The following is a 12,299-nucleotide window of genomic DNA, read 5'->3' on the forward strand; positions in this document are numbered from 1 at the left end:
CAAGACGATATCCCAGCCATAGATAGCCTTTTTGCAGAGTTCCCAGTTTTAACAGTGAGACAACTTTACGTGAAAAACTTATTTCTAGCCGTTCATAAGTATAAAAATCTCTTTGAAACTAACATTCCGTCGTATAATTTCCGTTCATCATCTCATTACCGCATTCCTAGAACAAATTTAACAGTATGCCGCAGGCAGTTCATTTATACATGAGCAATAGATTGATGAATATTTTGCTAGACCAATTAATCTCAGGTAGATTTAATAAATCAGCCATTAAAAATATAGAGAGATGGATCAGAAGTAACAATGTTTTTCGCCTCATGTACAGTTAGAATCTACTTTATTAAAAAAACCTTTTTCTTTGATATTATTTTCACTAAGTTATATTTTTTTTCAGATATTATATTACTACAATTATTATTATTTAACTTATTTATTTATTATTACTACCATTCAAATGAAATGTTTAATCATCTTTTATGTTTATGTTAAATTAAATGAAATCTTTTGGTACTCGTTGCTAGCACACAAACTTAAAAGTTTATGTTAAAGTTTAAGTTTAAGTTAGAATTTTATTTTTATTCTGTATAAGTATGAAGTATTTGTTTTATTCATTATTGTTATCTTTATAATTGGCAAATAAATTATTTTGATTTTGAAGTCGTCCAGGAGCAATACCTGGGTATCAATCACCTACCTCTGAAGGTACTCAGGGTATACGTGATATAATTTATAAAAAGATTGTTTGCTAACCAATCGTGCACCTTTAATTTGAACAGTTTAAGGGGTGTTTGTTGGAGGTGTAGCGGTAACTTATTACACACCTTTTGCCCAACTGCTTTAAAACTGTTTAAAGATTTAAACCAGCTTTGGTGTTGAATATAGATCTGTCTATTGTTTCTGGTATTAACAGAGTGAACAGTATTTCTTATTTGATAACGATGCAGATTCTCCTTAGTGTATAATAAAACAGAATATATGCACCTTAGATAAAATACACCTTTAGATGGAAATTCTATAAATTTTGAATAAATGCAATCTCTAAGTAATTGCTATCTGTAACAATAATACTATCATTGTTACTGAATAAAATAAGTAACGAGTACCCTGGGTGGCTCAGGTCTGCTGTCTGAGCTCTCAGGTCGCACCCTGATCAATTCCAGGGCATTTGACGTGATTCATACTATAATCTTAAACATAGAAATTAAAATTATCTATTATATAATAAAGGAAAGAATCGGCTTATACATGTCTGTAGGGAATAGGAAAATCATGAATGACGCATTGATTGATTAACTTGAAATTTGGCATACAGCTTCTTAATTGACCGAGGATGGTTATAGGCCCATATTTAATTCTTCAAGATTCCACTCGGTCAAGTTTTCAGTTTGTGAAGTTATAAAAAGTCGTCCGCAATTAAATAAATCTGCATTGCTAGCTTGAAACTCAGTTTGTGTGTTGAATGATGACATAGAGAAAAGACAGCATAAGAAGATATTCCATGATATAGGTCGTTTATGTTGCAATTCTTAAGCCAATTTTTTGTTAACTGAAGCTGAACACTGTCGACTACTGTCTATTATTACGTGTGCAAAATTTGAAGCTGATTGATCAATTCTTTCTAAAGTTATTGTAGAACATACAAACAGACAGACTACGACTTAGGCTCAACTCACACTACCTCGACTCGAATCGTACGACTCCAGTCTCTCGACCTTACGACTTTTTCGCTCATTGTCACTACTTCAGTTCCATGCTACTCTATTTTCTAACCATAGCCTACTTTATCAAAAATATAAGATCCAATTCATCACTAATTTGCATTTAACAAATTTTAAAATAATTATTATAAATATATTGTCTTATCTAATTCGTATTATTGTCTTATCTAAAATGATAAAACATCACTTTCATCAAACATAACCTCACTTTCATTGAAAATGCACGGTACTACGCAACTCAAGTCGAGGCTCGACCAACATGTGAGTCGATGCTCGACCAACATGTCGAGTCGAAGCTCCAGTCTCACAGTCGCGGAGACTAGAGTCAAATGGTCTGAGTGTCACCATTTGAAAGCACATGCTGCGTCGAGAAGAGACTAGAGTTGCAGTCTCTTCTCGACTCGAGTCGCGTAAGTGTGAGTTGAGCCTCCATTAAGTCGAAAGTGACGCTCGTTCAATTAGGCATGGTTGAGACTGGCTGATTTGTGTGGTTTTCAGAACCGCACCGCTGGAGTGCCGCCTCCATGTACATGGCTACTCGCATCTTTGCGTCGAATCTGAAAGAGAAGATGGCTCAGCGCTTCTACAACCTGGTGCTGCTGCCGCGCGTTCGTGACGACATATCAGAGTACAAGCGGCTCAACTTCCATCTGTACCAGGCGCTCAGAAAGGCGCTCTTCAAGCCAGGCGCCTTCATGAAGGGCATTGTTTTGCCCTTGTGCGAGGTTCGAACCCTTTTATTTACGATCCTTCATATAGTGAGCTCCACGTTATAATGGCAGTGGAGAAAGATAGGAAAACAACGTTGCCGATCCTCTGTCTTGTCAATGCCTTCTATAGACGGTAGCTGATACAGGTTTATTGATGAAATATTAACTATTCATTCTCGTTAAAATAATCAATTATATTTTATTAAGCAATAAATCATATTATCCAATAATTTCATAATTAAGATCAAATATTTTGTTAATTAATAATTAATTCTACATTGTTGAAAGACGATCTGGCAACAGAGCAAAGCGCGAAAGAGATAGCGCTCGCTATTCGCTTTGTTGAATGATAGACAAGGATAGCAATACCATTGCTCTACCAACACTGCCATTATAATGTGGACCTCACTATAGTCTAATCTATTGGTTTCATAGTTCATGTTTTATTCATTTCTGTAAATGAAATAACATTATGAACTTGTGTGTATTTGTCATTGTTCGCTCTGTATCTACAAGTAAACGTGGTTTAGCGTTAAACGTAGTGTTAGCATATGGGGCCTTAAGCCGGCTCCAGACATGCATCATTCGGCAAACACCGAGCAGCGACTCGCCGAATCGCTAGTAGTGTGGATGGATGTTTGTCTTTTCAGCAAGCAGCGAAAATTCGTGCTCGTTGTTTCAGCCGGCTCCAGACATGCGGCATTTGGCGAACACCTAGCATACTCGCCGAATCACGAGTAGTGTGGATGGATGTTTGGTATTCGGCAAGCAGTTAACATTCGTGCTCGTTGTTTTCCCGGTCGGTGTGGGACTTTTGAACACATCAAAGTGGACGAATGATCATGTGAAATGTACATACCATATGTTAATATAGAACTATATTTTAGAGATACTACCTCTCCAAAACAGATGGTTAAAATTGGTAACTAAATTAATACCCAGTCCAATTTTGTAAGGTTGGCATTAAGTTGAGGAAGGTTTCTAAACAAGATTTGAGTTCTGTCACTTTTTTAATATCATGGGCGTACAAGGGAAATGCACTAAGTGCAATTTTTCCAAACTTTGATTTTTCATTATTTTTTCATTAATTCTATAAACTATGAATATTAATTCATATCTAATTAAATAATCAATTATCAAACAAATGAAGAATATTTCATTTCTTGCAGTATGATATTATTTTGTGAAAAATCACTATAAGGAAATTATGATTGATGTTAGAAATTAGAAATTGATTTCCTGAGAAATGTACTTGAAATTTTGCATATAATTATCTGAAGATGGTTTTAGGCCTACTTCAAGCTCTTCAAGATTCTACTCGCTCAAGTTTTTAATTAGTCAACTTTTAAAATAGACCCTTGCTGAGCACGGGTTACCTGCTAGTTAATGAATAATTCAAATCTTGATGAGAACTAGGTAATAACCAGTCCCGTTCAGGTTACTGAATTATTTAAATGTTTTAAAAATTTCTACAAATATTTTTTTTTAATCAATTGAAGTTAAAATTCTATGGCTTTTCATGTCCTATACAGTTATTGACCCGGGTACATAGGGTTAGTTTGGTTTATTTATAAAAGCAGGATAAGCAAGAAGAGCATCTTCAATATCGAGATCCATGTTTATTTGGTTAGCACAAACAATGCAATGATCGAAAAAGAAAAAACAGGCTATTGCCTAAAACTTTTCCAATTTCCCAATTTAGTTTCAAATTGTCCAAATATTATACATAGGTTATGTCCAATTTCTACACCAAATCACAATCTGAGAATATAGATTAGAATAAAACAAACAATTTTAAATTTGGATAGATTGTAGATTGACTTATAGATTATTATGACAAAAAATAGTGTAAGTTACTTGGACGTGAATGTCTTTTGCAGTGCTCGAATGAAATTCTAGCCTCGGCTAACGCCTCAACTAGAAACATCATTCTCGCCCTTCCCGTCTTTGTGTCTTAAGATACTATTTTCTTTTACTGTTTAGCAACTCTCACCAGCGGACAAAGAGTTTATTTTTGCTGGTGATTCCTAGATTTTATATTTTATTTTATTCAATTATATGTATGAATATAGTATAAGTATATGTATATTATAAAGAGTTTGTAATATGTCTTGATTATTATAAATTGGCAATAAATGAAATAATGTGATTTGGTGGTTTGGTTAGAGTGGCACATGTACACTGCGCGAGGCGATTGTGGTGTCGAGTGTGGTGGGCCGCAACTCGATTCCAATGCTGCATTCGGCGGCCGCACTGCTCAAGTTGGCCGAAATGGAGTACACCGGCGCCACCTCCATCTTCCTGCGAACCCTGCTCGACAAGAAGTACGCGCTGCCCTACCGAGTCATCGATGCCCTTGTCTTCCATTTTGTCAGGTAACCCACTTCACTTGATTAACAACCATGAGACACCCTGTATCATGAAACGTGTAACCATAGAGTACGTTCTGGGAGGACCAGATCCACTGTCCCTGGTGCACCACAAAATGACCGGCAAACCAGCGTCTTACGGTGCACCGCTGGGATGGCACCGTAATTGGCTAGAAATTGGTCATTATTTTTACTTCCCTTGCCCTATTACCATAGGTAAGGAAAGTAGCTTTCTGAAAAAAATTAAGGTACCCCAATTTCAAAATTTCTATACGTTTCAAGGTCCCCTGAATCCAAAAAAAGTGGTTTTTGGGTATTGGTCTGTGTATATATATATATATATATATTATATATATATATATATATATATATATATTATATATATATATATATATGAGTGTATGTGTGTCTGTGTACACGATAATTCTCATCTCCCAATTAACGGAATGACTTGAAATTTGGAATTAAGGTCCTTGCACTATAAGGATCCGACACGAACAATTTCGATCAAATTCAATTCAAGATTGCGTGCTAAAATGGTGAAAATGTTGTCAAAAACAGGGTTTTTTCGCGATTTTCAACGATTTTTATCAAATTCTTACCTAAAATAGTCATTGATAAGCTCTATCAACTGTCACAGATCCCATATCTGTAAAAATTTCAGGAGCTCCGCCCCATCTATGCAAAGTTGGATTTTAAATTCTCAATTTTCAGGCTTCAGATACAATTTAAACAAAAAATTTCAAGTGGAAAAGATTGAACATGAAAATCTCTACAATTAATGTTCAGTAACATTTTCACCTAAATTTGAAAATAAGCGTGAAATTCGAGAAAATGTGATTATTCAATACCTATAAAAATTGTTGATTCTATTAAATCATTCACTATGAAGAGATTATTATTATTAGCGTATGGCTTTGAATGGTGGGGAGACCCAAGGGTAGTTCCACCTCGCCGTATATATTTATTTATTTATTCATTTATTATTATTTCATCCACTGACCTCCTATAAAAGGGGTATTTGGACTTGTCAATGTCGTAAGTCAATAAAATACAGAACATAAATACATAAATGATAAGTCAATATATTTTTTTTTCTCTCCAAACCTTATCTCGACGCTCGTAGTTTAGAACATAAATAGGTACATGAAAAGTCAATACATTTTTTTCTATTCTCTCTAAACCCCATTTTGACGCTCGTAGTACTCTCTGAACTCTTCATTTGAGTACGCGCATATGGACAGCAGCTCCTTCTTTAATTGATCTCTGAATTTTGTACCAGTCATTTCTTTTAAATGAGCTGGCAATAAATTATACAAACGAATACCAGAACTCCTAACACCTCGCTCATACATGGTTGTCTGGTGTGTGTCGTCTCTTAGGTTGTTCCTATATCTTGTTGGGTATTGATGGAATGTTCCGCCTGTATTAAATTCATGTAAATTTTTTTAATGAAGCAAATTGTTTCGAAAATATATAGGCTTGGGAATGGGAGAATTTGAAGTTTTTTGAAAGGGGGCGACAACTTGTTCGAATTGATTCTCCCATCATCACTCTCAATGCCCACTTCTGCATTCTGAACACCTCAACTACGCAACTTGAATTTCCCCAAAACGAGCAAGTGCTTGGCAAACCACGCATGTGTGTAGATGTGTGCTCGTTAATCGGCAAATATCAAGACGAATAGTTCGCCGAACGCCGAACATTCGCTGCTTGCCGAATGACACATGTCTGAAGCCGGCTTAGCACTTAGAGCTGGTTTCCGAGCTCGGGATTTAGCTAAGTTCTAGACTTTGAACAGCTGTTTCTGTAGAAGATTGGCTTTCCGAAACGGGGCGTAGATCTAGCTGTTGTAGTCCACATTTAAATTGAATTTCGAAAAACTAGAAAATCGTACAAAATAAAACAAAGAGAAAATAGTGTAAAGTTTCAGTTATTTCGAATTATTTAGGAATGTTTCATTTCGTCAAGGAAAAACGTTTCCAATTATAGAAATGAGAAAATGAAGATTATCATAAAAGCTACTACCACGCCATGTTTCGGAAAGCCAATTTTCTGACTCCAGCTTTTTAAAGTCTAGAACTTAGCTAGATCCCGAACTCGGAAACCGGCCCATAGTGCTTTAAATTCACAAAATAAAGAATAAAACCATAATTTAAAACTTATCATTTCATACCAGGTGTAACAGAGAAATTTCAAGTTTATCCTACAAGATTTTCATTGATCAGAAGGCAGCTAATTTACACAAGCAGTAAACTGATCAATGAAATACCTTTTGACTTGGATTTCAAAACCATTAAAAAAGCGTGAAAGAGTGGATTAAGAGGAAATATTTCTTTACCTTAAATATAGCAATTCAATTTTAATTATTTTATTTTTATTTCATAGTGTTTTCTCTGCACATTATTTGTTGATTTTTGATGATTATACTGTTCTAAAGTTTCTACTGTAAATATTTGTTAAATTTAAACCTACATTTTCTTCATTATTTCGAAATAATATAATGTTCTTGTCATAGTCATTCAATTTTATCTGTTTTACATTTGAAATCAAGGTAAACAGCTGATTGTAGAACAAATAAACATATGATTCTCATTACAGCATTCTATACTGTAATAAAATCATATGTTTTCTTTACAGTAGAGTATGTTTCCTAGTTCCGAATTTGGAACAGCGAAACTGGTACAAAAGCCGCCTTTTAGCGCTCCAGGTGGAAGTTTTGTCAACTACAATCAAGAAATTCCTGATTTGAAACTTAAACTACGTTAAACTAGGTTGAAACTTAAACTAAACTAGGTTATGTTTATAGAAAGCATGTAGTAATGTCAGCACAAGCAGGTAATGTTTTCTGTTTCTCAATTATTCTCTTATAGATTATTATGACAAAAAATAGTGTAAGTTACTTGGACGTGAATGTCTTTTGCAGTGCTCGAATGAAATTCTAGTCTCGGCTAACGCCTCAACTAGAAACATCATTCTCGCCCTTCCCGTCTTTGTGTCTTAAGATACTATTTTCTTTTACTGTTTAGCAACTCTCACCAGCGGACAAAGAGTTTATTTTTGCTGGTGATTCCTAGATTTTATATTTTATTTTATTCAATTATATGTATGAATATAGTATAAGTATATGTATATTATAAAGAGTTTGTAATATGTCTTGATTATTATAAATTGGCAATAAATGAAATAATGTGATTTGGTGGTTTGGTTAGAGTGGCACATGTACACTGCGCGAGGCGATTGTGGTGTCGAGTGTGGTGGGCCGCAACTCGATTCCAATGCTGCATTCGGCGGCCGCACTGCTCAAGTTGGCCGAAATGGAGTACACCGGCGCCACCTCCATCTTCCTGCGAACCCTGCTCGACAAGAAGTACGCGCTGCCCTACCGAGTCATCGATGCCCTTGTCTTCCATTTTGTCAGGTAACCCACTTCACTTGATTAACAACCATGAGACACCCTGTATCATGAAACGTGTAACCATAGAGTACGTTCTGGGAGGACCAGATCCACTGTCCCTGGTGCACCACAAAATGACCGGCAAACCAGCGTCTTACGGTGCACCGCTGGGATGGCACCGTAATTGGCTAGAAATTGGTCATTATTTTTACTTCCCTTGCCCTATTACCATAGGTAAGGAAAGTAGCTTTCTGAAAAAAATTAAGGTACCCCAATTTCAAAATTTCTATACGTTTCAAGGTCCCCTGAATCCAAAAAAAAGTGGTTTTTGGGTATTGGTCTTTGTATATATATATATATATGAGTGTATGTGTGTCTGTGTACACGATAATTCTCATCTCCCAATTAACGGAATGACTTGAAATTTGGAATTAAGGTCCTTGCACTATAAGGATCCGACACGAACAATTTCGATCAAATTCAATTCAAGATTGCGTGCTAAAATGGTGAAAATGTTGTCAAAAACAGGGTTTTTTCGCGATTTTCAACGATTTTTATCAAATTCATACCTAAAATAGTCATTGATAAGCTCTATCAACTGTCACAGATCCCATATCTGTAAAAATTTCAGGAGCTCCGCCCCATCTATGCAAAGTTGGATTTTAAATTCTCAATTTTCAGGCTTCAGATACAATTTAAACAAAAAATTTCAAGTGGAAAAGATTGAACATGAAAATCTCTACAATTAATGTTCAGTAACATTTTCACCTAAATTTGAAAATAAGCGTGAAATTCGAGAAAATGTGATTATTCAATACCTATAAAAATTGTTGATTCTATTAAATCATTCACTATGAAGAGATTATTATTATTAGCGTATGGCTTTGAATGGTGGGGAGACCCAAGGGTAGTTCCACCTCGCCGTATATATTTATTTATTTATTCATTTATTATTATTTCATCCACTGACCTCCTATAAAAGGGGTATTTGGACTTGTCAATGTCGTAAGTCAATAAAATACAGAACATAAATACATAAATGATAAGTCAATATATTTTTTTTTCTCTCCAAACCTTATCTCGACGCTCGTAGTTTAGAACATAAATAGGTACATGAAAAGTCAATACATTTTTTTCTATTCTCTCTAAACCCCATTTTGACGCTCGTAGTACTCTCTGAACTCTTCATTTGAGTACGCGCATATGGACAGCAGCTCCTTCTTTAATTGATCTCTGAATTTTGTACCAGTCATTTCTTTTAAATGAGCTGGCAATAAATTATACAAACGAATACCAGAACTCCTAACACCTCGCTCATACATGGTTGTCTGGTGTGTGTCGTCTCTTAGGTTGTTCCTATATCTTGTTGGGTATTGATGGAATGTTCCGCCTGTATTAAATTCATGTAAATTTTTTTAATGAAGCAAATTGTTTCGAAAATATATAGGCTTGGGAATGGGAGAATTTGAAGTTTTTTGAAAGGGGGCGACAACTTGTTCGAATTGATTCTCCCATCATCACTCTCAATGCCCACTTCTGCATTCTGAACACCTCAACTACGCAACTTGAATTTCCCCAAAAAATAATGCCGTAGGTCAGGTGTGAGTGAAACAGTGCAAAATAAACACTTCTAAGAGCTCTGGAGTCCGAAATAGCTTTCAAATTTCTCAGTACGAAAATTGCTGAGTTCAGTTTGTTTTTGAGGTATTCTTGATGAGGTCTCCATGAAAGGTCAGAGTCAATCACCACTCCAAGAACTTTTATATCATTCACGGATTCTATTTTATAGTCTTTGATACCTAAATTATTTTCTCTGGTAGTTCGGAATGGAATTTCTTTAGTTTTGTTGGTATTTAACAACAGCATGTTAGCAGATAGCCATTTTTCTAAATTAATAAGGGTAGTCTTACTCTCCAATTCCACTTTGGACTGACTGCTGGATATAGTCCAAAGTTCCCTAATGGGAAACCGGACACTAAGGTTATATAGTGAGCAAAATCACTTTTCACTTCGAAATAGAGTTCATTTTGATGTTAAAAAGTCCAAACACAAAACCGAAACAAAACACAAAACCACTAAGCCAAATTTAGAAAATATTAAATTTAGACAATAAATTTAGAGACGAAAATTTATAGCAAGTTGCAATTTTGCCATGGCAACTATTAAGAGATAGCAGACATCGTGTGTCTCCAGCGTTATTAAACTGTCAACAGCTGGCTCAGATCTTTGAATAGTAGACTTGAGATGCGCGTGAGCACTAGCGTCAGGTGATCAATTTTCATAATGGCAAGGAAAGTTGTGTGAGTGTGCGCCACACCAGATTTTTTGTGTGGGAGAATATGGGTTTAAATATACTCAAAAATAAATTTTCCATTTTCGACCGAATTTGACTAATGATGCATGATTTTTGAACCGCCTTGACCAGCCGGGAAGAATGAAGTGTAGTACGATGAGATCCGAGCATTGAGTCAAAAGTTATGAGTGTTTGAAATTTTTATCCTTGAGGTGTCCTTATACGCGCCTGTCCACTAGGAAATACTGAAATGAAGTGCATCCAACGGGTGATTCTCATAGAACATAATCTCATGAACTTATGTTATTGTGCGAAATATCAATGTGAGGACAATGTAGTTGGTGATGATGGTTGAAGCTGAAAACTAGGTGTTTTTCACAATACAAGGAGAATTGTTGTCAGGTGTACCTGGAAATCTAAAAGAGATAGAGCGCTCTACCTGATCTCAGATTGTAGAGCACAAAAATACGCCTAGAGGGATTTTGAATGATACATCTAAATAGAAACAATCGGAAGATATTGTTGATCAAAAACTAAAATTCATCGAAATTGATGTTTTCTTTAAGTTCCACTCATTTTTCAAAAATCATAACTCAGTTACTCATTGGAGATAGAGAGTTCCGAATTTTTCTTTCTAAAAAAATGGCGGGAGTAAATTTTTTTGTCCAATTACGAGATTTGGCAGAATTAGCTGAAAACTAGAAAATAAACCGAAAATACGAGGGTTTTGGGCCACTCTGTATCTAGCACAAGGAAATTTTGCATGAAGAAATTGGTCTTCATGCAAATTTTCTCTTATGTACCCAAATAATATAATAAAAAATCAGAACTACAATATAAATTGCAAGCACACCCCCTTTTTTATGTCTACTATATTGACTGGACTATTAGTGAATTGTCCCCAGTGAATAAATAAATAGAATTGTGTGTGTTTTGGATATAGGTTCGAGCGTGACAAGCGTGAGTTGCCCGTGTTGTGGCACCAGTCGCTGCTGACGTTTGCACAGCGCTACAAGGGGGACATCAGTTCGGAGCAACGTGACGCCCTACTGTCGCTCCTCAGGAGCCAATCACACGCCACCGTCACGCCCGAGATACGCAGAGAGCTGCATAACGCCAAATGCCGCGACCTCGAGATGGACCAACCACCCGTCTCCACCTCCCAAATGGAGGCCTAGATTGTTGTTTATAAAAATAAAATATGTAAAATAATTAATAGAAATTTTCGTTAACCTGTTGTAGTTATTTTGTAATTCCCTAATTGTGATTCTCCTTCTTTTCCCCTTCTTGTCTCCCTTCCCATCGAGGGTCGAAACACATGAGGCGCTTTTTCAAACGAGTCGGCACGACATGAAGTTCTCCGATTGGTTAATTATTGATTATACGCCAACACAATCAACCAATTGGAGAACTTCATGTCCTATCGTTCCAGGCCAAATAGTATTAAAAACGCCTCGTGTGTCTACCATAAGACTAACTATTTTAGAAATAATAGATGAATTAGTAATTATAAATTCTAGAGAAGTGGAGTGAGTGTTAGACCATATTGGGCTTTTTTTTAGGCGAGTAGGCAGGGCAGGAAGCTCTCCGATTTGTTGATTATCAGCTGATTCCTAAACGTAAACAAAATCAACCAATCAGAGAGCTTCCTGGCCTGCGAAATCGACTGAAAAAACGTACTAATATGATGACGCCCGTAGAGAAAAGAAGTAGAACACCTCGTGTGTCTCGGCCCCAATTCTTCATACCTTTTTCCCGCTCATTCGTTTTATTCTGCTATTTTTATTCTTCTCTATCATTTTCCTT

General features: G+C 35.9%; 1 protein-coding gene across 1 annotated transcript in view; it reads left to right on the forward strand.

Moving 5' to 3' along the window:
• The window catches only part of LOC111056820 (bystin), a 30,095-nt gene extending 18,370 nt beyond the window's left edge, over positions 1-11,725 (forward strand). The window contains exons 5-7 of the mRNA XM_039435711.1: positions 2,223-2,449; positions 4,601-4,809; positions 11,437-11,725. Of these exons, the coding sequence (XP_039291645.1) occupies positions 2,223-2,449; positions 4,601-4,809; positions 11,437-11,671 (671 nt within the window). The 3' untranslated portion in view covers positions 11,672-11,725. The remainder of the gene's footprint in view (positions 1-2,222; positions 2,450-4,600; positions 4,810-11,436) is intronic.
• Positions 11,726-12,299: the final 574 nt, after the last annotated feature.

The sequence above is a fragment of the Nilaparvata lugens genome, chromosome 9 (genome assembly GCF_014356525.2).
Source record: "Nilaparvata lugens isolate BPH chromosome 9, ASM1435652v1, whole genome shotgun sequence".
NCBI classification, from domain to species: Eukaryota; Metazoa; Arthropoda; class Insecta; order Hemiptera; family Delphacidae; genus Nilaparvata; species Nilaparvata lugens.